The 24,032-nt window shown below is 41.6% G+C and overlaps 1 protein-coding gene across 2 annotated transcripts in view; it reads left to right on the top strand.

The window, feature by feature from the left end:
• The window catches only part of cdc42bpab (CDC42 binding protein kinase alpha (DMPK-like) b), a 151,528-nt gene that overhangs the window by 94,617 nt on the left and 32,879 nt on the right, over positions 1 to 24,032 (top strand). The window contains exons 17-25 of one of the 2 annotated variants that reach the window (XM_080744008.1): positions 154 to 392; positions 3,995 to 4,100; positions 7,195 to 7,319; positions 9,980 to 10,085; positions 10,518 to 10,666; positions 11,280 to 11,371; positions 13,446 to 13,522; positions 20,802 to 20,921; positions 23,327 to 23,413. In XM_080744008.1, coding sequence (XP_080600134.1) covers positions 154 to 392; positions 3,995 to 4,100; positions 7,195 to 7,319; positions 9,980 to 10,085; positions 10,518 to 10,666; positions 11,280 to 11,371; positions 13,446 to 13,522; positions 20,802 to 20,921; positions 23,327 to 23,413 — 1,101 coding nt within the window. Of the gene's footprint in view, positions 1 to 153; positions 393 to 3,994; positions 4,101 to 7,194; positions 7,320 to 9,979; positions 10,086 to 10,514; positions 10,667 to 11,279; positions 11,372 to 13,445; positions 13,523 to 20,801; positions 20,922 to 23,326; positions 23,414 to 24,032 lie in introns of both variants that reach the window. The other variant, XM_080744007.1, reaches the window with a different exon arrangement.

Here is a 24,032-nt window from a genome sequence, read left to right as displayed (position 1 = left end):
AGGTGTGCATGAGGTCATAGAGAATCATTGGTTTCTTAAAAAAATAAGTCAGTTTTTTCTGTGCGAAAAATCGAGCCTGTCTGCAAAGCCTCTTCCTTCCTCACCCTCTCTTTCTCACCCCTCTCTCTAAAATGTCTCCCCTCCCTCCTCCAGTCGAAGCCCATGGGCTCTGCCACGCCGTCCACTGCAGACCAGGAGGTGGGCCGTCTGCGGGGGGACCTGGAGAAGAAGGCTCTGCTGTACAAGGAGGAGCTGGACAGACGGGAGGGCCAGCACTCCACCGAGCTGAAGGGCCTGCGCAAAGAGCTGCGTGACGCCGAGGGCCAGCACCTGGCCCTGCAGAAAGAGATCCTGATGCTCAAAGACAAGCTGGAGAAGACACGCCGCGAGAGGTACATGATGTATTTCATTTAATTGTATTTATTTATATATATTTTTTAACACCCGGTCAAGCTGAATGCACTATAGAGCAGTGTTTCTCAACCACTGTGCCTGGGGACCTTTGGTGTGCCCCCGAGAAGGGTCAAGTGTGCCCCTTGAAACTGCTTGAAAGCCAGTATTGTATTTATCATTTTAAAAATAATTTAAACTAGTGAAAGCAGCCGATCTACAAGCACACAACGCCTCGCACTGCGACAGCCTTGTATGATGAAGCAGGGCTTTAATTTGCGAAGAAACGTACACATTTGAAACTTGGAGATACAAGGTTTCTTCCCGACAGTGACGATATTTACACCCCCGTATTATGTTGGTGTGCCCATGGATTCTTGGGACATGAAAAGTGTGCCCATGCAGAAAAAAGGTTGAGAACGACTGCTATAGAGGATTTGGAAGCCCAATCTCCACAGTGGTGGGCAGGACCTTTAATCCTGCCTCACACAGACTCCCCCACCCCTGGCAAGATTTTAAATGTATTTATATACCATTTAAAGGAAACGACTTTGTGATCTTGTCTGTTGTTTTCTTCATTTTTTTCTTTTGCAGCGATGAATGTGTGAGGTAATTATGACCACTTTAAAAATAGCTCAAGACCCCCTGTGTAGAAAGCAGTAATACAACAGATGTTAATTCCCTTTTGAATAGTTCATCGTAGTCCATAATTGTGACCGTAGTATGTGATCGGTCACAGTTTGTCCGTATGTGTGTATCTCTGTCTGTCTGTCACGCCTGACACTGTGGTTTGTCGCTCTGACATCAGGCTCTGATGTCACTGTGATGTTAGGGGAACCACTCTGAACAGAATACGTTTGCCGCTCTGACATCACACTCTGGCTTCACTGTGATGTCACACTAACAGAAACCCTTTTATGCCCATATATTGAGTTCCCTGATGTCATCAATATTAAGCCCATAGCCCATAACTAACAGGACTTCATATGGGAATGCCCACATATGGAGGCCACATCGGCCACATCTACAGACCGGGATCTCCATGTATGGGCATAAAAGGGTATGATGTCAGATCCCATAGACATCATAGGACTTTCACATAACGAATAACTGAGTAAGCATGTTTGGGCTCTCACAGCATATGTCCATATACAGTACATGGATCTCCCTATGGGTACCAGGGGTCTCCATACGGTATATGGGTAACTGGTCCGATATACATCACTGGCCAGATGGCCAAGACATGGCGCGACCTCGACCTCTGCGTAACTCAATGTGTAGTTCTGCTAGTCCCACTGTCAACTTTCCCACTATTCACAAAATTCTTCCTTCCTTTCTTTTATTTAATTCCCCTCCACCCCCAGGATCTAAGTCACTACACTTGGATAGGAGATCAATCTAAAAAATAAATTAAGGATCTTTAACACTACAGTAGGAGTTTCACTTTCACGTCACAACTGAAGGTGGTTCTATTTGGTGATGGCATGCCATGATCTTTGATTGGTCTACTTTAAAGGTGACATACTGTTTACAGTTTACAGTTTAGGCATTTAGCAGACGCTTTTAATCCAAAGTGACTTACAATAAGCAGGTAACACATCAATATAATAAGCAAGATAATATGTCAGTACATCAACAACAATAACTATGCGTAGGAATATCAATCTAGAAAAACAATAACGTAGATAGACCATGCACCTAGTCAGTAAAAAAAAACTTTTTAAAACCTAAAAAATGCTAACTAGCTTCATGTATGGTCAATGAGTGTTACGGTAGTGCTATGGGTTTTGGTGGAGTCTGAAGAGGTGAGTCTTCAGTCCACGGCGGAAGCTAGGGAGTGAGTCTGTAGTTCTAAGTGCGACAGGGAGTTTATTCCACAGTTTGGGGGCCAGGAGGGTAAATTGTCTACTGTACATAGATACGCATACAGAAAACCCTGTTCTAGGTGGCTTGGCCTTCGTCCGCAGCATAAAGATCTTGTCTGCTGAGTGCAGATCTCCATCTAATTCCTCCACGTTGAGAGTGGACTTCAGTGAATAATACTGTGTTCCAGAACATTATACTGTCAGTAAGGCAATGAAAACACGGGACACAAGAGTAAAAAAAAGGATTAAAAGAGCCGCTCTCAACACAAACACTATAAGTACATCCCGCTGTGACTAGGAAATGAAACGGCCAGAAATAAAAGTAAAGTCTTCTTTAGTTTTGTTGTGGTGTGGTGGAACCCCCCCTGGGAGCTTCTCAAGGACACGGGCCTGATCAACTTCTAATACAGTTGTTGTTGAGGGCGGAGAGCCCTCAGAGCTCTGTTATTGTACCCTCAAGCCTAGCTTCACTGCCTAGTAGTAGCATTGACAGGATCACCCCTTTGCTGGTCATCTTAATTCATTTTTATTATCCACACACAACAGGCAGGGTATCACATTCCGACTGCTTTAACCTATTTAGGCCTAGAATTATTGAATGCTTTAACCAGTGAAAAACAGCAGATATATTGTAGATCTGCTATTTTTGAAAAGGTTGTGAAAATGTGTGCAAATCTTTGAATAAATGTATTTTCAAAGCAAACGTTTGTAACTAAAATTTTGCTTCTGGGTGGTCCCTGGAACTAGATATTTTGAGATGTGGGTCCGTAGCCAAATAAATATCAGTTTGGGGGGTCCTTCACATGAAAAGGTTTGAGCACCACTGACACAGTAGTCTCTCAAGAACAGACTAACTGAGCTCCAGTTGAGTGAAAAGGACCTTTTCTTTGACGATGGCTGGCCAGATTGCTGACATAGGAACATTAGAAGGAATCAAAAGACACTTATAGAATCGGGTCAAAATTCAAATGTTCAAGATTTTTCAAAAATAGCAGATCTACAAGCTCGCAGCGCGGCACTCGGTGCCGCGCTGTGAGCTTGTATATCTGCTATTTTTCAATAGTTAAAGCATAAAATAATAATACACAATAATGTGTACCCGTTCTGAATGGGTTTTAATTCATTTTTATTATCCACAAACAACAGGCAGGGTATCACATTCCGACTGCTTTAATATGTTTGCGCTGAATAATGTTTTCGACACCTTAGTTCTGCTTTGAAATGTGGTCAGGCTCAGGGCCCCCCCGAGAAGCTAGGATGATGGATGATGTTGTTTTCCCTTCCTGAACCAAATGAACCCTAGCGTCCCTGTTCTGGACATGTCATAATAGGTGAACATCGAGCGAAAATCGCAGATCTACAAGTTCACAACGGTTTCGGACGAGTTTGTTGATCGGCTATCTTTTGCTATTCGTTAGGCTGGGGGGATGCATTCTGCTTGGAATGCTAAGGTTGAGGCTTAAAGAATGAATGTACAATTTACAGTGTAGAATGTCATCGCAAGTCCATGACAACTGATTGCATTGTGAGCTTGTAGATCTTAATTTTTTAACCGTTGAGGTTAAAAATGCCACCAAAACATTGAAGTCATAAAATGTTCATGTCCCCAGAAGTATAGTAACACAAACTGTGTGTGTGTGTGTGTGTGTCTGTGTCTGTGTCTGTGTCTGTGTCTGTGTGTGTGTGTGTGTGTGTGTGTGTGTGTGTGTGCGTGCGTGCGTGTGTTCTCTTCCTTCCAGTCAAAGCGAGCGTGAAGAGTTTGAGACGGAGTACAAGCAGAAGTATGAGAGGGAGAGAGTACTTCTGACTGAGGAGAATAAGAAGCTATCCAGTGAACTGGATAAGGTGAGATGGCTGTCACACACGCTCAAACTAATTTGTTCTTCATCGCACAACCCTATGTGCGACAAGGGGGAGGAGCGCTTCTTGGACTGAGTATGTTTGAAATGTTTGGATAAGGATACAAATATACATCAGAATAACAAAAGAACTCCAAGGCACTAACCACCGAAGCCCAGTATATTTTGTTGTACGGCAAATACCTAAAATAGCCGTTCCACAACTAGTCTTGTGAGAAGAATTTGAAAGTAATTTAGAACATTTGCCTAAAATAGGGATTAAAATGCCATTATTTTAATGGAATTGTGATAGTAGACATTTAAAAGCAAACTCCTTTCGGCTATAAGCCTTCGCCGGGGAGTCAAATTAAATGTGCTTTTCTGAGATAACGGAGCGACACTCGTCAAAAGGATTGTGCAACATCGAGTTTAAATGAGCTATCACTCACAAAAGACTGCGATACCCTAAGTAACCCCAGGTAATTCTTTCAGCACATTCCTTCCTCTGACCCCCCCCCCCCCCCCTCCCTCTGTACTGGTGAAGCCAAAGTAATCACTGTTCAATATCCTCTGTTAAAAAACACTCCATAGCCTCCCACGCACTTCCATGGAATGGCCCTCTGGATTGCGCTCTATTGACTTTGGAAAGTTGGGAATGGGTACTTGGAAGTTTGGAGGCAAGAAGCTCCCAAGTCAAATAATGTCCCGGGAAAGGAGAGGAGGCATTCTGACATGTGGAATAAAAAGCCAGGGTGTTTGTTATTTTTATGGTCTGCGTATGAAAGTTGAAAAGGCAATGTCCCTGGTCAAATGTAGAACACATGTGGATAGGAGTTCCAGTGGAATGATGGCACACGATTGTTATTGAAGAGTTATTATTCCGCTATTGCGTACCCAACACTGATGTTTTTCAAATCCAAAATACCCGGGATGCATTACGTCTGTCTATCTTAAACCCATTTAGGCCTAGAATTATTGAATGCTTTAACCAGTGAAAAATAGCAGATATACAAGCTCACAGCGCGGCACCGAGTGCCGCGCTGTGAGCTTGTAGATCTGCTATTTTTGAAAAAATCGTGAAAATGTGTGCAAATCTTTGAATATATGTATTTTCAAAGCGAACGTTTGTAACTAAAATTTTGCTTCTGGGTGGTCCCTGGAACTAAATATGTTGAATGGGTGTCCGTGGACAAATAAATATCATTTTGGGGGTCCTTCACATGAAAAGGTTTGAGAACCACTGACATAGTAGTCTCTCAAGAACAGGCTAACTGAGCTCCATTTAAGTAAAAAGGACCTTTTCTTTGACGATGGCTGGCCAGAATGCTGACATAGAAACATAGGTTTTTCAAAAAAATCTTAGAAGGATTCAAAAGACACTTATAGAATCAGGTCAAAATTCAAATTTTCACAATTTTTCAAAAATAGCAGATCTACAAGCTCGCAGCGCGGCACTCGGTGCCGCGCTGTGAGCTTGTATATCTGCTATTTTTCAATAGTTAAAGCATAAAATAATGATACACAAAATGTGTACCCGTTCTAAATGGGTTAAACCCCCATAAACCAATTATAGGCAGAATACTACTGGAATACGTTAGCCTTTGGCCTTATCTCATCTTGGCATGTGATGTTCCCACTTATGAGGCTTGCAGGAGAAACAAAGCAATATTGAAACTAGATTCAAATGTAATTACATGTCTCGTGTCAGTTTATGAGAGGCAGAATGTGTAGGCCAACCTCCTTGAGCTTGACTTTCCCCAGTTGAGACACTATTAAAGATTCAGAGAGTAGCCACAGTACCGAAAGTAAAAAGGCAAGGAAAAAAGACAAGATGTGTGGGGTTCCACATCACAGGGCCTTCAACTGCTGCACTGCGCCGACGCAAGGACTAAGGATTTCTGGGTATCTGGGCTTTATTAGGTGGTGTAGTGTGAAGTGAAAGGAAGGATTGGGGAGAGGATAAGACTCGTGCGCTGATGACAAAGTTCATAAGTCAGATGTGACCCCATCATGTCACAAACTTCACCGCACGCCACATACCGTAGCTCCCTAGAACACCAGGTGTAAGAATAAATCTGAAACAGGATCCATTAAGTAACGGGAGTGAGTGAGTGAAAAATGACCAAAACAATAGCTGAGGAGGAAAGAAAAAAAGATGGTGGGGGCGGGAAGAGAAGCGCCGTGATTTATTTAATCTCCTAAAGCCCGGTTTCCACCGGCACGGCCGTTAAAATGTCTGCAGGGATAAATCAAAGCTCACCTGAAGTAATTCAGATTTTCTTTTTACTACGACGAATTCTATTCATTTATGATTTGGCATTATTTATTATTCTGTTATTTTTGTCAGAGTCTGCTGGATACCATGTCTGTATCATGCCATAAAGGCTCAGGTTCAGTTGGCTGTGTGACGCAACAAGTAGCACAACGTTGTTTTTGGCAGCAAAGTTTGATTTAGTTTTAGTCATAGTCTTTTGAAGGAAATGTCATTTAGTTTTAGTCATCATTTAGTCACCTGAAAAGTTTTAGTTTCAGTCAAATTTTAGTCGACTAAATATCATACGATTTTAGGCGACTAAATCTACAGTTGATTTAGTCAACTGAAATGTATTTTGGCAGGCCCTGATGGCATCGTAATGACTGATTTTACACTTGTTTTGCGTGCTGAAAATAGCAGATCTACAAGCTCACAACGCGCATTGTGAGCTTGTAGATCGGCTATTTTCAGCACGCAACACCTGAGAGCAACCAAACATAACATGACTCTCTTCTCCACTAGTCCCTCCCTAACGTTTTAGTCTAGTTTTTATTTTGTTGACGAAATTGCCAATATATTTAGTCTTAGTTTTGGTCATCACTGCTTGGTTTTTATTTCGTTTTTATTTCGTTTTCGTCAGTGAAAAAAACACAGTCGACAAACATTTTTCGTCATGGTTTTAGTCGACGAAATCAACACTGAAGTAGCAGTAGCAAAACGATTAAAAAAAAGAAAGCACTGCTATACAGTATCTTCACCATTACCTCAGACTCCCGACTGATACTAGACTTGTTTGTGTGTCCATTCATGTGTGTGCATGTGTCTATGCCTTTTGTTGTTTCCTCAGCTGACCAGCATGTTTGAGAAGCTGAGCAGCAGCAACCGACAGCTGGAGGACGAGATGAGGGAGCTGGCTGACAAGAAGGAGAGCGTGGCGCACTGGGAGGCTCAGATCACCGAGATCATTCAATGGTACACAACATACTGTACATACATATACAGTAGAACACACTACCAGTCCCAAACAGTTGGGGACCAATTTTTATGGCTCCTGAGTAAATATATATTTTTTTCCCCCTGGTTCCTACATTTAAATATACATAACTGTATTTTCCGGACTATAAGGCGCACTTAACTCATTGAGTGCCTATCCCGAATTAGTTCGGGATATATTATCGCATCCCAGAGTGCCTATCCCGAACTAGTTCGGGATATTAAAAAAAAAAAAAAATTTTTTTTTTTTTTTTTGAAAAGATTTTTTTTGATTTTTTTTTTTGGACCCCATCAAATCTAGTGAACATGATTTCAATCATGATTTTGCATGTTCCACCCCCATACAACCCCATCTAACATACAGGGCAGCCATGTTTGTTTACATAACATGTAAAACATAATGGCGATTATCTCAAGAATGCCTGAACGGATTTCCAATCGGATTTTTTTGTTTGAAAGCTGTGAACAAACTGCACAAATCCACTCCAATGCAATCCAGGATTGCATTGGATTTTTTAGAGCTCATTCTTCTCTGTTTTTTTCCCATGCATGAGGTGTGCAAGGTTTAATCATGGCTAAGTTGACGAAAATAAGGCTTCTAAAATGCTTGGTAGCCAATAGCTAACTTCAAGCTAACTTCATCCTCTTCCTGTACATGCACAAAGGAAAGTGTTCAGGCAAGTCATGGCTGCAGGGCTTCTGCATATACCAGCATATCTCTATGGGATTTTCTATGGCCACTGGGCGCCCTCTAGTGGTGAAAGGGGTGGCACTAAATGAGTTAAAAGCCTTTAATCTTCTCAAAAAACTACAGTGCGCCTTATAGTCCAGTGCGCCTTATATATGGATCATTCATTGACATTGACATTCCCTTTAGCACAGCTCCATCTGTTGGATGCATAACACAATGGTAGCGTCTCTTATGTGCGCCTTATAGTCCGGTGCACCTTATATATGAAAACAGTTCGAAAATAGACCATTCATTGACAGTGCGCCTTATAGTCCGGTGCGCCTTATAGTCCAGAAAATACTGTAAATGTTATTTCAAAAGATAAATATCTCGATAGATAAGTAAGATAAGTATCTTGAGCTAAAACGTTTGGGAACCACTGGTATAACGAATGTGCTCAAATTCTTTGTGTGCAAATGGTGTACCGGAGAAAAAATGGGTACATTCCAACGAATACCACATACTTATGTCATGTATCCCATGACGGACAGACACACTTTCTCAAACTCGAAACTCTCAAAGCACACACGTGCTACATTACACTGCATGCGTGCACGCATGCACAACCCGGTCTTGCGATGTATTGGATTCCCTTATTCCATTAAAACAGCAGCAATTTCCACATACCTCTGTAGATCAGAGAACTACTCCCACCCACACACACTCACTCACACTTCTCTAAGATCTCTTCCTATTCCAGCTGACACCTTACCAGCTGTTCAGCTCTCATTCTTCGGACGGGACTGCAGTCTTCACATAGCGTGTATACCAACCACACAGACACACAATACGCACCCACAAGGATGCACTTAGATGCAAATGCAACGATACCCACAGTCGGGCTAAATTGACACACACTGATATTGCTCTCGTAGGATATGCACTGACAGATACACACAGATCTCACACGCATTCCAAACATGCATTCATAAACACTAGGGAATCTACTGTTTCAGGGAGAATTCAGTGGTGCGCGATGCCCTCTGCTGGACATGGCGTGTTACTGAAGAGGATTAAACCAGGAAATGAAATCAGGCTGGGCTAGAGAGTCTCTTAGCGGTTACATTTGTAGTTTTGTAGTAGTATTTGCATAAAATGTTGTTGTATTATGTTGTGAAAAGGACGAAAAATGCGTGTGCACAGCTTGTGCACTGCTCTGGAGTGTCTGGTGGGTTTGTAGCACAGGAGACCTTACTGTTATTTTACTGTGTTTAAAGTTTCATCGCACACACTGTTTATTCTGCCTCATTGTTTGGGATTAGTGTTGGGCCCCGAGAAACTTCACACGCTGTGTGTGTGTGTGTGTGTGTGTGTGCGTGTGCGTGCGTGCGTGCGTGCGTGTGCGTGTGTGTGCGTGTGTGTGTGTGAATGTTGTAGCGACGAGGTGTCTGTTTGGATCTTAATGCCCGCACAGGATATGTAGTAGTGATATCAATTTGTTTCAGAGACAGCTGTTTACCTGACTGTGTGTAGCTAGGCTGTGTGTGCTCTTTGTCATTTGCCCCAACTGAGGACGGATATGAAAAATGTCCTGTCGTCTTTCACCATACAGAGGAGTCATATTTCCTAAATTTCATATTTAGGATTAAGGTTTCGGTATAATTTGACTGGAGGAAACCGTAGCGGAAAGTAGTGATCCCTTGCAATACGAACTGGGACACATCGAATGGTAGACACACACTACACAGCAAAGAAGAAAACACCCAGCACTGTGTCTCGGTGACAGATAGGCAGTTTATAAATATATAAAGTTTGCAGACATATTATCTTTTATTTTATTTTAACGCTTTAGTTTTCTTATTTTCTTTTTCAAGCATTTATTTGATAGTGGAGTGAAACAGGAAAGAATAGACAATTACACAATTATAATTAATTATAACATTAATGCAAACATATGTGTGTGTTGCAGGGTGAGTGATGAGAAGGACGCTAGAGGTTACCTCCAGGCTCTGGCCACTAAGATGACAGAGGAGCTGGAGGGACTGAGAAACACCAGTCTGGGAGCACGGGCCACGGTGAGACACACTCTTCTACTCTCTACGCACACACGTCTTTCTCTCAGCGTCTAATCTTCTGATATCTCACAAAGAATTTCTCCTTAATTAGCAATAGCATTTTGCAATTCCTGAGAAACCTGCAACAGATACAGTAGAAGACCAGAGTGTTGTGCATCAAAGTTGGAGCAAATGCAGATTTAGACATGCATCTATGGGTTTCCTTTCTTTTTATGCAATCATGGGAGCCAGTTAACTAATAACCCCCTGCTTTTAGTATCTTTCTCTGATTCTTTACCCTGTAAAATCCTTAAGAGTATTTAACTGCGAAGATTGTACAAATGGAACCACATGGACCCATACATTTGTACGCTCTAACACTCTGAGTGTTATCTTTCCACCACTGACATCACTGTTGATTTCATTCAGTAACATCTACTTTCCTCCCAGCAGGACATGCCATGGAAGATGCGTCGCTTCGCTAAGCTGGACATGTCTGCCCGTCTGGAGCTGCAGTCGGCCCTGGACGCTGAGATCAGAGCCAAGCAGAGCATCACGGATGAACTCAACAAAGTCAAGGCCAACAGCATCTCCACAGAGTGGTACGTGTACAGCTACTTTACTTCATCAATGCTACATGTCGTCTTCACAGAGTTGCACCCATATGGTTACTTTACTTCAAAGTAATGTAGAGCTGGACCCCTGGCCTAGCACCTAGGCTCAATGCAGCCTGATAGCATGTTGTGGGTTCGAGTCCCAATCCCGAAAACCTTTACTGTGTGTCTCTCCCCATTTCTTGGCTACTTACTGTACTGTCAATAAAGGCATAAAAAGACCAAAAATGTAATTTGGGCAAGGTATCTGCCCGATCAGAGCCCCATTGACTTCCGTTATAAAATGAATGTTAAATATTTCAAAACGTATGTGGTCTGCCTGATCGGTCTAGCGGTTTGTGAAATTAGCTCTGGCCACACTCTCATAGACGGCTAGCCTCTTGCATAGCCATGCCGTAAACACATTTGTGTTCTGCTCTTGTGGTGTTTTTTCATGGGAACAAAAGCTTTGATAATAAACTTGTAATTATGGGTGTCATTGTGTTGTTCTTTTTATAATATGGGGTCTCTGTTGGCATTGGCAACTGGGCAAAAAAACGTCTTCATATACTTTTAGGGTGGTATTATATTCATTGAATGCATGTGTTTGTGTGTGTCCCAGTAAACTGCAGGAAGTTGAGACTAAGAACCAGGATCTCCTGGCTGAGATCGACAGGTTGAAGAAAGAAACAGAGGAGATGAGACTACGTAGAGGTGAGAACACAACCACCCTGGAAAAATGTGCAAGAGCTATGACAGCGAATGTGTGTTCCGTGGCACTTTTCATTCAATAAATAATGATCAATAAAGTTTTATTTCATGATTGTATTATTGATTGAAATTAGGGCTTTAGAAATTAGAAGACACAATATAGCAACTAGTCGTTTGAGAGCATGTTAACACACTTTTAATTGTCTACCCTGAACTAATTTGGGATTTCAGAACCAGGCAGTAGATTAGAAGTTCGGGATTTATATCATATAACCTTTTATACTATATAACATTACCGCGCCGCCATAGGGACCCGCTGGTGAATATTGACTCACCCATCTGTTAGCATTGGCCGATGACGTCATTGCGGCGCGTAAATTCCTCATGGAGTCCCATTCATTGTGCTGCAAAAAAACAGCTTTATCTCACAAAAAACACAATCTTTTTTTTCATGTTTTTTTTTTTTTTTTGCTTTGGAGTGGGGCATTCCACACTTGGACAATTCAAAAAATAAAAGCACTTAATGTGTTGAGTTCTTAATGGTCTAAAATAATGGTTTACTGCTTCTGGTGTAGATCTAATGCAGGACAAACTGTGCCTTTGTGATCATCCCCACTGTAGACTGTGCTTCTATCATGGTTTGTAAAACAGTCACACTTGACTGAGAAATCAATTTCACGTGCAGTGGTCTGAAATAGCGAGAAGAAAACCACAAACACCAGATAAAAAAAAAACTTCAAAGACATTTTTCAGGGTTTTAGTCATCTCGCTGTGGAGTATCACTTTTCTGTGGCTGCTGTGATTGTAAGCGCAATTTTTATGGAATGAAAACCTCAATTGGACTTCTGAAGTCGGCTGCTGAAATCGAGCTTTTATTGTAACTGGGACTTTAAATAAGAAACTTTGTTTTGCACTGAGCCCGAGATTTGGCAAATAATAATCTTCATTCCAGGCCCAAACCTTCAATGTTTATGTAAATTACAATGTTGTTTTTGACAGCAAAGTTTGATTTAGTTTTAGTCATAGTCTTTTGAATGAAATGTAATTTAGTTTTAGTCATCATTTAGTCACCCGAAAAGTTTTAGTTTTAGTCTAATTTCAGTCGACTAAATATCATACGATTTTAGGCGACTAAATCTACAGTTGATTTAGTCAACTGAAATGTATTTTGGCAGGCCTTGATGCCATCGTAATGACTGATTTTACGCTTGTTTTGCGTGCTGAAAATAGCAGATCTACAACCTCACAACGCGTCGCACCTGAGAGCAACCAAACATAACATGACTCTTCTCCACTAGTCCCTCCCTAACGTTTTAGTTGTTTGTTGACGAAATTGTCAATATATTTAGTTTTGGTCATCACAGCTTAGTTTTTATTTCATTTTTATTTCGTTTTCATCAGTGAAAAAAAACACAGTCGACAAACATTTTTCGCCATAGTTTTGGTCGACGAAATCAACACTGGTAAATTATAATCTGTTTTGCTACCCACTAGCTTCAGTCCTGTGACACATTAACTCATACAGTGCCAGGCGACTTTTAGAGCAACTTTCTCACTATGGGCTTCCCTGCCAAGCGACTTTGGGTGACTTTTACTTAGAAAAAAACAAAAACAATTTTTTTTTTCAAAAAAAAATTTTTTTTCAAAAAGATTTTTTGGACCCCAAAAAATGTAGTAGGCATGATAGAAATCGCGAAATTGCATGTTTAACCCCCATACAACCCCCATACAACTCAGGTAGCAGACCTCCAGGCTCACAACAGTGTAAAACATAATGGTTATTATCTCAAGAATGCCTGAACGGATTTCCAATCTTTTTTTTTTTGTTTGAAAGCTGTGAACAGCCTGCACAAACATGGTGCATGATCTGTGCATGGGTGTGCATGATCTGTGCACTACAAATTACATGGAAGTCTATGGAGAGGGCTGGAACTAATGCCACTCGAGGGCATTTTTAATTGGCAGTAAGTTAACTGAACAAAAGACTTTGGTAATTATTTTTCAATTCACGTCCATCCACCTTTCTATCATTTTGTCCTAAACTTCTGCGCCCGTTTTGCTCTTTACGTCTCTGTAGGTGTCAAGCACCAGGATTCCCAGAATTCCTTCCTGGCTTTCCTCAACGCCCCGACCTCAGCCCTTGACCAGTTTGACGTAAGTCGGCCCCTCCGTGACCCCATAACACTTCGACCTCACACGGTTCTCGGCACGGGTTTCATATTAATCTTGGTATGATGTCAGCAGCCATCCATCAAATCCAGCTTCAAACAGATCAGTTATGTGCTTTCAAAGGACGATGGTCAAGAGGGCAGCAGTAGCCGAGTGGGTAGAGAAGGCCGTCTGGGAGTTGGAAAGTTGCCGGTTCGCCGCCCCAGACCACCCAGCCTACATGTCGACATGTCCCTGAGCAAGACATTTCTAACCCCTAACTGCTCCTTAGGCACTGTAGTAACAGTGACAAATACCCCAACAACAGCTTCTCAATAATATTAATTAACCCATTTAGGCCTAAAATTATTGACTGCTTTAACCAGTGAAAAATAGCAGATATACAAGCTCACAGCGCGGCACCGAGTGCCACGCTGCGAGCTTGTAGATCTGCTATTTTTGAAAAAGTCATGAAAATGTGTGCAAATCTTTGGAATATATGTATATTCAAAGCGAACCTTTGTAACTCAAATTTCGCTTCTGGGTGGTCCCTGAAACTAAATATTTTGAGATGGGGGTCCTTTGCCAAATACAACCTTGGAAGGATTCAAAAGACACTTATAGAATCGGGTCAAAATTCTAATTTTCACGATTTTTCAAAAATAGCAGATCTACAAGCTCGCAGCGCGGCACTCGGTGCCGCGCTGTGAGCTTGTATATCTGCTATTTTTCAATAGTTAAAGCATAAAACATTGCGTCATAATGAGTTCAGGCCTAAATGGGTTAATAGATAGAATAAAATAAAAAAGAAATACTTAAAGGGGTACTGTCACCTAAAGGGGTACTGTCACCTTAAAGGTGTAGTTCACCCCCAAAATGACTTTTTTTCTATTGATTACTCATACAATGGAGACTTGAGTTCAATAATATTTTTAGTTTTTTGTCGCATTCCTAAGACAATAATTTGATTTCAATAAATGCACCCCCATTGATTCCGGATGGGGACCCAAATGCATTCGGGTCCCCATCCGGAATCAATGGGGGTAAATGTATTCAAATACAGTATTTTCTGGACTATAAGGCGCACCTGACTATAAGGCGCACTGTCAATGAATGGTCTATTTTCAAACTGTTTTCATATATAAGGTGCACCTGACTATAAGGCGCACATAATAGACTACCGTTGCGTTATGCATCCATCAGATGGAGCTGTGCTAAAGGGAATGTCAATGTCAATGAATTATCCATATATAAGGCGCACTGGACTATAAGGCGCACTGTCGTTTTTTGAGAAAATTAAAGGCTTTTAAGTGCGCCTTATAGTCCGGAAAATACGGTATATGTTTTGTCTTAGGAATGTGACAAATACGAAAAAATATGATTGAACTCAAGTCTCCATGGCATGAGTAATCAATAGAAAAAAAGTCATTTTGGGGGTGAACTACTCCTTTTGAGAGGTCATCTTAAAATATGAGTTACAGTATTTTCTGGACTATAAGGCGCACCTGACTATAAGGCGCACTGTCAATGAATGGTCTATTTTCAAACTGTTTTCATATATAAGGCGCACCTGACTATAAGGCGCACATAATAGACGCTACCGTTGCGTTATGCATCCAACAGATGGAGCTGTGCTAAAGGGAATGTCGATGTCAATGAATGATCCATATATAAGGCGCACTGGACTATAAGACGCACTGTCGTTTTTTGAGAAAATTAAAGGCTTTTAACTCATTTAGTGCCACCCCTTTCACCACTAGAGGGCGCCCAGTGGCCAGAGAAAATCCCATAGAGATATGCTGGTATATGCAGAAGCCCTGCAGCCATGACTTGCCTGAACACTTTCCTTTGTGCATGACTGCATGTACAGGAAGAGGATGAAGTTAGCTTGAAGTTAGCTATTGGCTACCAAGCATTTTAGAAGCCTTATTTTCGTCAACTTAGCCATGATTAAACCTTGCACACCTCATGCATGGGAAAAAAACCAGAGAAGAATGAGCTCTGAAAAATCCAATGCAATCCTGGATTGCATTGGAGTGGATTTGTGCAGTTTGTTCACAGCTTTCAAACAAAAAAATCCGATTGGAAATCCGTTCAGGCATTCTTGAGATAATCGCCCTTATGTTTTACATGTAATGTAACCAAAAATGGCTGCCCTGTATGTTAGATGGGGTTGTATGGGGGTGGAACATGCAAAATCGCAATTTTTTTTTTTTTTTTTTTTTTTATATCCTGAACTAGTTCGGGATAGGCACTCTGTGATACGATAATATATCCCGAACTAATTCGGGATAGGCACTCAATGAGTTAAGTGCGCCTTATAGTCCGGAAAATACGGTATATGTTTTGTCTTAGGAATGTGACAAATACGAAAAAATATTATTGAACTCAAGTCTCCATGGCATGAGTAATCAATAGAAAAAAAGTCATTTTGGGGGTGAACTACTCCTTTTGAGAGGTCATCTTAAAATATGAGTTAATATTTTTTTATGATATCATTGTGGGAATGCGCAATTATAAGCCAATCAAATTAACTGACTGTACTTAGACTACTTACTGTACTGGTCAGCTGTTGTTGGGGGGGACGAGGGGCAGATTACACTGTGACATGAGTTTCAGACTATTTCAGACCGTTTTCAGAGAGACCACGTGACCTACTGTATCATACTATTATAATTTCGGGCCGTGTCAGCGGGCCTTTAACCCATTTAGGCCTGAACACATTATGACGCAATATTTTATGCTTTAAATATAAAAAAACAGCAGATATACCAGCTCACAGCGCGGCACCGAGTGCCGCGCTGCGAGCTTGTAGATCTGCTATTTTTTAAAAATCGTGAAAATTAGAATTCTATAAGTGTCTTTTGAATCCTTCTAAGATTTTTGGAAAAAACCTATGTATCTATGTCAGCAATCTGGCCAGCCATCGTCAAAGAAAAGGTCCTTTTCACTTAACTGGAGCTCAGTTAGTCTGTTCTTGAGAGACTACTATGTCAGTGGTGCTCAAACCTTTTCACGTGAAGGACCCCCAAAATGATATTTATTTGGCCACGGACCCCCATCTCAAAATATTTTGTTCCAGGGACCACCCAGAAGCAAAATTTGAGTTACAAGCGTTTGCTTTAAAAATACATAAGATTTGCACACATTTTCACGACTTTTTCAAAAATAGCAGATCTACAAGCTCGCAGCGCGGCACTCGGTGCCGCGCTGCGAGCTTGTATATCTGCTATTTTTCACTAGTTAAAGCATTCAATAATTCTAGGCCTAAATGGGTAATCCCTGAAGGAAATTAAGAACCACAGCCGCCTTCATCAGCAACCACGTCCAAGGCATTATAAGTATTAAAGCTTAAGATAAAATCATCAATTAAAACCAGATCGTGGTCATGCAGGTCCTCCTCATTCATTAAAACAATTAAATCATGGCTGCCATGACTTCATTCTATTAACTTTCTGTCAATTTTGATTGATGTTGTTATTTGTTAAGTTCTTCCATCTGTCAAAACTTGCAATTCTTTATCTTATGTGGCTTTTTTAAGTTGTTTTTTGTTCACATCTTTCCAATATATGTTTGTTTTTATTTTCTTGCTTCCTTCCTTCCTTTGGTATGTCAGGACTCTTATTCGTCATCCTCATCCTCTTTAATTGAGTTTTGGGAAGACGCTGTAAGTTTCTTTGTGTCCAGGACAAGGTTTATGTGTATGTACTGTACGTGTGTGTGAGATAGTAGGTGTGTGCAGTAGGGATTCTATAACTAGCCAAGAGGGAAAGAGAGTGTGATTGTTTGTGTTTGTGTGTGCGCTTGTGAATACACAGAGGCGTGTGTGTGTGTCCGTGTGTGTGTGTGTGTGTGTGTGTGTGTGTGTGTGTGTGTGTGTGTGTGTGTGTGTGTGTGTGTGTGTGTGTGTGTGTGTGTGTGTGTGTGTGTGTGTGTGTGTGTGTGTGTGTGTGTGTGTGTGTGTGTGTGTGTGTGTGTGTGTGTGTGTGTGTGTGTTAGGGCATTAACGACTCAAGTCGACTCCCACCAGAGAAAGTCGAAGTTGAGGTTTTTTCTACCCTTATTATTTTTGCTCCATCTGTGCGTCTGTACAGTATTCAAACAGTAGGATTGCTTATTGTCAAGGACGGAATGATCCAATATTACAGTGCTACATTACATTTGGTATAACATGGTTCTATTGTGAAAATAGCAGATCTACATGCTCACAAGTGTTGTGAGCATGTAGATCTGCTATTTTCACAATTTCTGCCTCTATATATTTGACAATTTGGACAATGTTTAATTTGTCATTTTAGAGGTATTACAAAGTCCTTAAATTGGCACTTTAGAAATGTGAAGATACCCTCTATATTTAAAATAATTGGGGGGTCGTGTGTGATGTGATGACGTCATCAAACGATAACGTCGATTTCAACTCAACTTTTTACTGAGTCGAGTTGACTGAAATCACAAGTCGTTAATGCCCTAGTGTGTGTGTGTGTTTGTGTGTGTGCGTGCGCGAACAAGTGAGTGTTGGTGCACGTGAGTGAGCAGACGTTGCCCTCTAATATGTGGGCGCTGGCCAGCCTGCATTCTTTTAGGCTAGTAGGCTATTATTTAATAGGCTATTTGAATGGCTGCCTTGGCTTTCTAGCTCTAGGGTTTGGCTTCAAATATGCAGCACACGTGCACAAACACCGTACGCACACAGTAAATCACTCAAACATTCATACTTTCGTTGACCACTTTACTGGCATCCCTACTTTGGGCATGTCATTATTATAGGGAAATAATTCACATTTTAAAGCCGTTCAAAGATTTTCTAAAATGTAAAAGTAAAAAGAAAGGTGGTTAAAGGACAACTTTAGTTTTTTACAACAAGGATTCATATTTTAGATTGTAATTAAAGAATATAAAAGATGAGTGTTAAAATGAGTGTTTGGGGGCATGCGTACAAGTGGCTAAATATGTCATTTTACACAGAATAAGCCCATTCCCAAGATACAACGCAACCTTTCATGGTTGGATGTGACTTATGGGGGCTAGAAGTGTTACTGTAAATAGCAATAAAGAAACTGCGAGCTTATTGTGTCTAAAAAGACATATTTAGCCACTTGTATGCATGCCCCCATGCGTACGCATGCCCCACATTTTAGCACGGTAAACACGATAAAACAATAGAACGAAGCAAATGAAAACATTTTAACACTCATTTTTTTCTTTTCTCTAATTACAATCTAAAATATGAACCCTTGTTCAACAAAGTTGTCCTTAATTTCCCATGTGACACACACACCCTGCCATACACACACAATCACATTTTGTATCCACATTATCTCAACTCACTCCCCGATGTCCAGCCCTCGTCGTGAACATGACTTCATTTACCAAGGCTTTCGTAACGAGACCCTCCTCTTTCCCCCCTCTGTGTGCGTAGATTATTGGTCTTTGTCCAGTTTTGCTTTCTTGACATTCAACTCGTGTCTTTGTCTGTGCCAACCTCTGCCTCTTTGTCCCTTGCCACCGCAGCGCTCGCCATCCGTTGGGCCGACTAGCAAAGGCAGACGTGTAAGCAAGCGCCCCCCATTTGTGCTCTGTGATGGCTTTCGTCTGAGCCCTAGAGTGTCCTTTAGCCGTGCTGTGTTGTCCTTGTGCATGGATGTCAGGAGTGTGTGTGTGTGTGTGTAGGATGTTGGTTGCATGGTGGGTTCTTTGGTAAAAAAAAGTTTTCCTGGTTATTGGATATTGAGTGTTTTTAAGGCCTCTTTGTTGCATGGATAACTGGAATAATGTGCCACCCTGTCCTCCCCTCCAATGTGTATGCTTGCATTTATGTCTGTGTATTTTGTTTGTATCCACCAAAGTGGCTTTGTGAATGGCTTATATATAGCATATGCTTTTGATCTGTTTATTTGTGGTCATTTTAACATGTACCTTTCAAACACTCAGGCTCCTACTGTGTAGCATGATCACTTGGCTTTGATGTGTCCTCTTGTGCTTGTAACGTGTACCTTTCAGTGAAGTTGGGGTCCCTTCTCCTGTGTAAGGTTCGAGTGGGTTGAGATATTCTAAAGGATTCTAAACCAGTGGTTCCTAACTTTTGTCCGCGGGATGCCTACGTACTACTGGTTTTCCATGTTACCATCTCGAACAAGTCCCTGATTAGAGCAGTGTTTCTCAACCACTGTGCCTGGGGACCTTTGGTGTGCCCCTGAGAAGGCTCAAGTGTGCCCCTTGAAACTGCTTGAAAGCCAGCATTGTATTTATCATTTTAAAAATCACACCCAATGTGAAGTGAGCGGTGGTCGTGCTTGCATAACGTCTTCAGACTAGGATTTGAGTCTAGGATGTACAGGGTATGCTACACACACACATTTTGCTATGGCAAAACGCTGAGGAAAAAGGCTACAGACATACGACATATGACATCACTAGACAAACATGATGCTACGTACACACATTTTACTATGGCAAAACGCTGAGGAAAAAGGCTACAGACACACGCACAGCCACGTATAGGAGCGGTTAGCACCGCTCAAAAATGATTTAAACTAGTGAAAACAGCCGATCTACAAGCACACAACGCCTCGCACCGCGAGGCGTTGTGTGCTTGTAGATCAGCTGTTTTCACTACTGGTGTGCGACAGCCTTGTTTGATGAAGCAGGGCTTTACTTTGCGAAGAAACGTACACAGTTGAAACTTGGAGATACAAGGTTTCTTCCCGACAGCGACGATATTTACACCCCCGTATTATGTTGGCGTGCCCATGGATTCTTGGGACACGAAAAGTGTGCCCAGGCAGAAAAAAGGTTGAGAAACACTGGATTAGAGGACAGCTAGTATTAAAAGGACGGTTGAACGCAGTTCCCCGAGGGGCAAAGTTGGGAACCACTGTTTTATTTATACCACAAACTATGTAGCTCCTGTTCTGTGTGTTGTCGTGGTGCCTGCTTCTTTCCTTAAAGCATGGATCTGGTTCATGGAGGCCCATGGTGTGATGGTGTGTTATTCTTAGCTGTGTCCAATACAAACCTTTTGAAACTAACACAACACTCCCTCCTCACCTCCTCTTCCCTTTCGTTCTCTCTTCACTCCCCATCCTTTCTTCTTCATCTCCCCTTCTCACCCTCCTCCTCCTCTTTGCCTACTCTCTGTCACCAACTTCCTCTTCATCTCTTCCTTTGACCCTTTCTCGTTTTGTTTCCTCTTCCTCTCTCCATCCTAACTCCCCCCCCCCCCCCCTCATTCTCCTCCTTGCCCCCCTGTTCATCTGTCACTCATGGGCTTCGTGTCTCTCCTCAGGTGGACTCTGTGGATAACTTCACGCCTTCCAACACTCCATCCCGCGACGAGGATTCCAAGTCCCACCTCAAGTCTCGCTCGCGCTCGCCTTCCATGGCTAGCGACCATGAACCCATAGAGGTCAGACCAGGCCCTCAGCCGGGCCATGAAACATCACTTACTGATCATTTATTTATACGTTTATTTGGACGGGACAGCGCATTTTAATGAACACCACACATAAAATGCTGTGATACCGGATTTCGCATGATTGCTCATTTCCATCCGTAGTCCCCATACAGAAAACAAGCAACGCAACAAAACAGAAGTGATTATCTGTAGATGGTGATGGTAAAGCCAAAAGTCAACTTTAACACAGTTGTTGTCACTATCCTACCTGGTAAATTGGAATTACTAAATTTCACCAGATAAAGTGACTGGTTAACTTGTGCATAATAGCTTGAATTATCTGAATTTATCTGGGTATGCTAACCATTTTCAAACTGGCGTCCCTGTTTTGAGCATGCCATTACAGTAAACATCGCAGATTCAGAATAGCAGATCTACAAGCTCACAACGCATTGTGAGCATGTAGTTGCAGGGCTTAATTCATCTGCCATCCTGCATTTAATCATCAGAGTGCCTGTTCTAGGCCCCCCCACTAAAACCCAACTAAGCATTTCTCCAGAGCAGCACAAAGTAAGAGCAGCTGTTCAGCAAACCTACTGTAGCAACAGACAAGTGCTGAGTGACAGCCTAACGCCTCATTTGCTCTTCAGTAAAAAGTGTCGCGTGACATCACTTGACAAAAATGTTGGATTTTCAACAGACAATTGTCGACACAACACTTTAAACCAGGGGCCTTCAACGTTTTCAGCCCAAGGACCCCTTAGTTGAGAGAGACATGAAGCAAGGACCCCCACAACCTGTTCATAGATTCCATATATAGTTTCATTGTTTGACAGCACAATCATCAGTGTATTTTGGATTCATGACAATCTTTGTTTTCAGATATTTAACCACTTGAAACGTTAATACTTAGTAAACTTGACCTTTCACTCTGTACTTAGTCTGCTCTTTTTCCCCCTCTACACCAAAGCACTTTTCCAAAAATAGCCGATCTACAAGCTCACAACGCCTCGCAGCTGGCTAAAGTTCTCAGAATATGGACGCGAGGGTTCAAGTAGTTAATATAAAAAAAGAGAAAAAAAAAGTTTCTATTACTCAAAGATTTAGAGGACCCCCTGTAGTAACTCTGGGCACCCCTTAGGGGTCCCGGACCCTCTTTTGAAGACCCCTGCTTTAAACAAAGCATTACATTTATGCTTAACAGTATAATGGTTAGGAGGACATTGAGCATGTTTGTCCCCTCAACCCTTGTCTCTGACCTTTCTTGCAGTCATCTCTTGTCATAACGTGTTGTTCTTGGGAAAGCGTTGCCCTGGGTGTCCTATAATTAACCCATTTAGGCCTAGGATTATTGACTGCTTTAACTATTGAAAAATAGCAGATATACAAGCTCACAGCGCGGCACCGAGTGCCACGCTGCGAGCTTGTAGATCTGCTATTTTTGAAAAATCATGATTTTTCTTTGCAAGTCTTTGAATATATCTATTTAAAAGCGAACATTTGTAACTCAAATATTTGCTTCTGGGTGGTCCCTGGAACATATTTTGAGATGGGGGTCCGTGGCCAAATACCTGTAATTGTGAGGGTCCTTCACATGAAAAAGTTTGAGAACAACATGATTTAGGGGAAGGATTTAGAAGTCGGGTCATAGATCGGGTCAAAGATATTCAAAGACTTGCACACATTTTCACGATTAAAAAAAAATAAATAGCAGATCTACAAGCTCGCCGCGCTGTGAGCTTGTATATCTGCTATTTTTCTAAAGTTAAAGGTGATACACCATGCATTTAAAAAGTATTTATGTCATATTGTTTATGTCCCAAAAACCTTTTTCAAAAGGTTTGAGGCTAAATTACCACTCCTGAATAGAGAGCCTCTCTCATTTTTGAATGGCTCTGAGCATTTCAGCTGCAGTACCACCTTTGGCCTGAAATGCGCCACCCCCCCAAAATATTTTTGAAAAAAAAGTTTTTTTTTGAAAAAAAAATATTTAAAAAAAATAATAGATTTTCTTTTTTTTGTGATGACGTCACAATCGGCAGATGACGTCACAATCGGCAGCAAATCTGAACAGCCCGTTTTGAGAACCCGTGGGATACTTTTAACCTTCGCCTTCTCAAAACCAGAGAAAGACACAACGGTCAGAAATGGGACTTTGTGAGGATAGAAGGTGCTAGTGGGACCCCAAAAAAAGGTTTTAAAATAGGAAAAGTGAAATTTCATGGTGTACTATCACCTTTAAAGCATAAAATAATGGTTAAAGTGTTTAAAATCTAACGGGCGCATTCCAGGTATTTGAGAGTTAAACCATTGTGATCCGTAACTAATACATCGTCGAAAGCACTCAGTCTTTGCCAGCGTGTCATGAATGTGCGTTACTCAATACCAAATGTTTTTGTGCGTTTTCTGTCGTGCAGCTGATAGACCACCCTCCTCGTAGCACGGTCCAGACGCCCACCATGCGCTCAGGGGGGTATGGCAGCATCGGACGCTCCTCGCCTAAGGTATGAACATCTGTCTGTCGCTCCGCCATGCCTAAATCCGTTTCATGTGTGGACGGGTTAAACCCCATTTAGGCCTAGAATTATTGAATGCTTTAACCAGTGAAAAATAGCAGATATACAAGCTCACAGCGCGGCACCGAGTGCCGCGCTGCGAGCTTGTAGATCTGCTATTTTTGATAAAAGTCGTGAAAATGTGTGCAAATCTTTGAATATGTGTATTTTCAAAGCAAACGTTTGTAACTCAAATTTTGCTTCTGGGGGGTCCCTGGAACTAGATATTTTGAGATGTGGGTCCGTGGCCAAATAAATATCATTTTGGGGGTCCTCCACATGAAAAGGTTTGAGAACCACTGACATGGTAGTCTCTCAAGAACAGACTAACTGAGCTCCAGTTAAGTGAAAAGGACCTTTTCTTTGACGATGGCCAGCCAGATTGCTGACATAGAAACATAGGTTTTTCCAAAAAACCTTAAGAAGGATTCAAAAGACACTTATAGAATCAGGTCAAAATTCAAACTTTCACGATTTTTCAAAAATAGCAGATCTACAAGCTCGCAGCGCGGCACTCGGTGCCGCGCTGTGAGCTTGTATATCTGCTATTTTTCAATAGTTAAAGCAT

The sequence above is a fragment of the Nannobrachium achirus genome, assembly GCF_963921795.1.
Source record: "Nannobrachium achirus genome assembly, chromosome: 16".
NCBI classification, from domain to species: domain Eukaryota; kingdom Metazoa; phylum Chordata; class Actinopteri; order Myctophiformes; family Myctophidae; genus Nannobrachium; species Nannobrachium achirus.
This window is presented reverse-complemented; position numbering and strand designations above follow the sequence as displayed.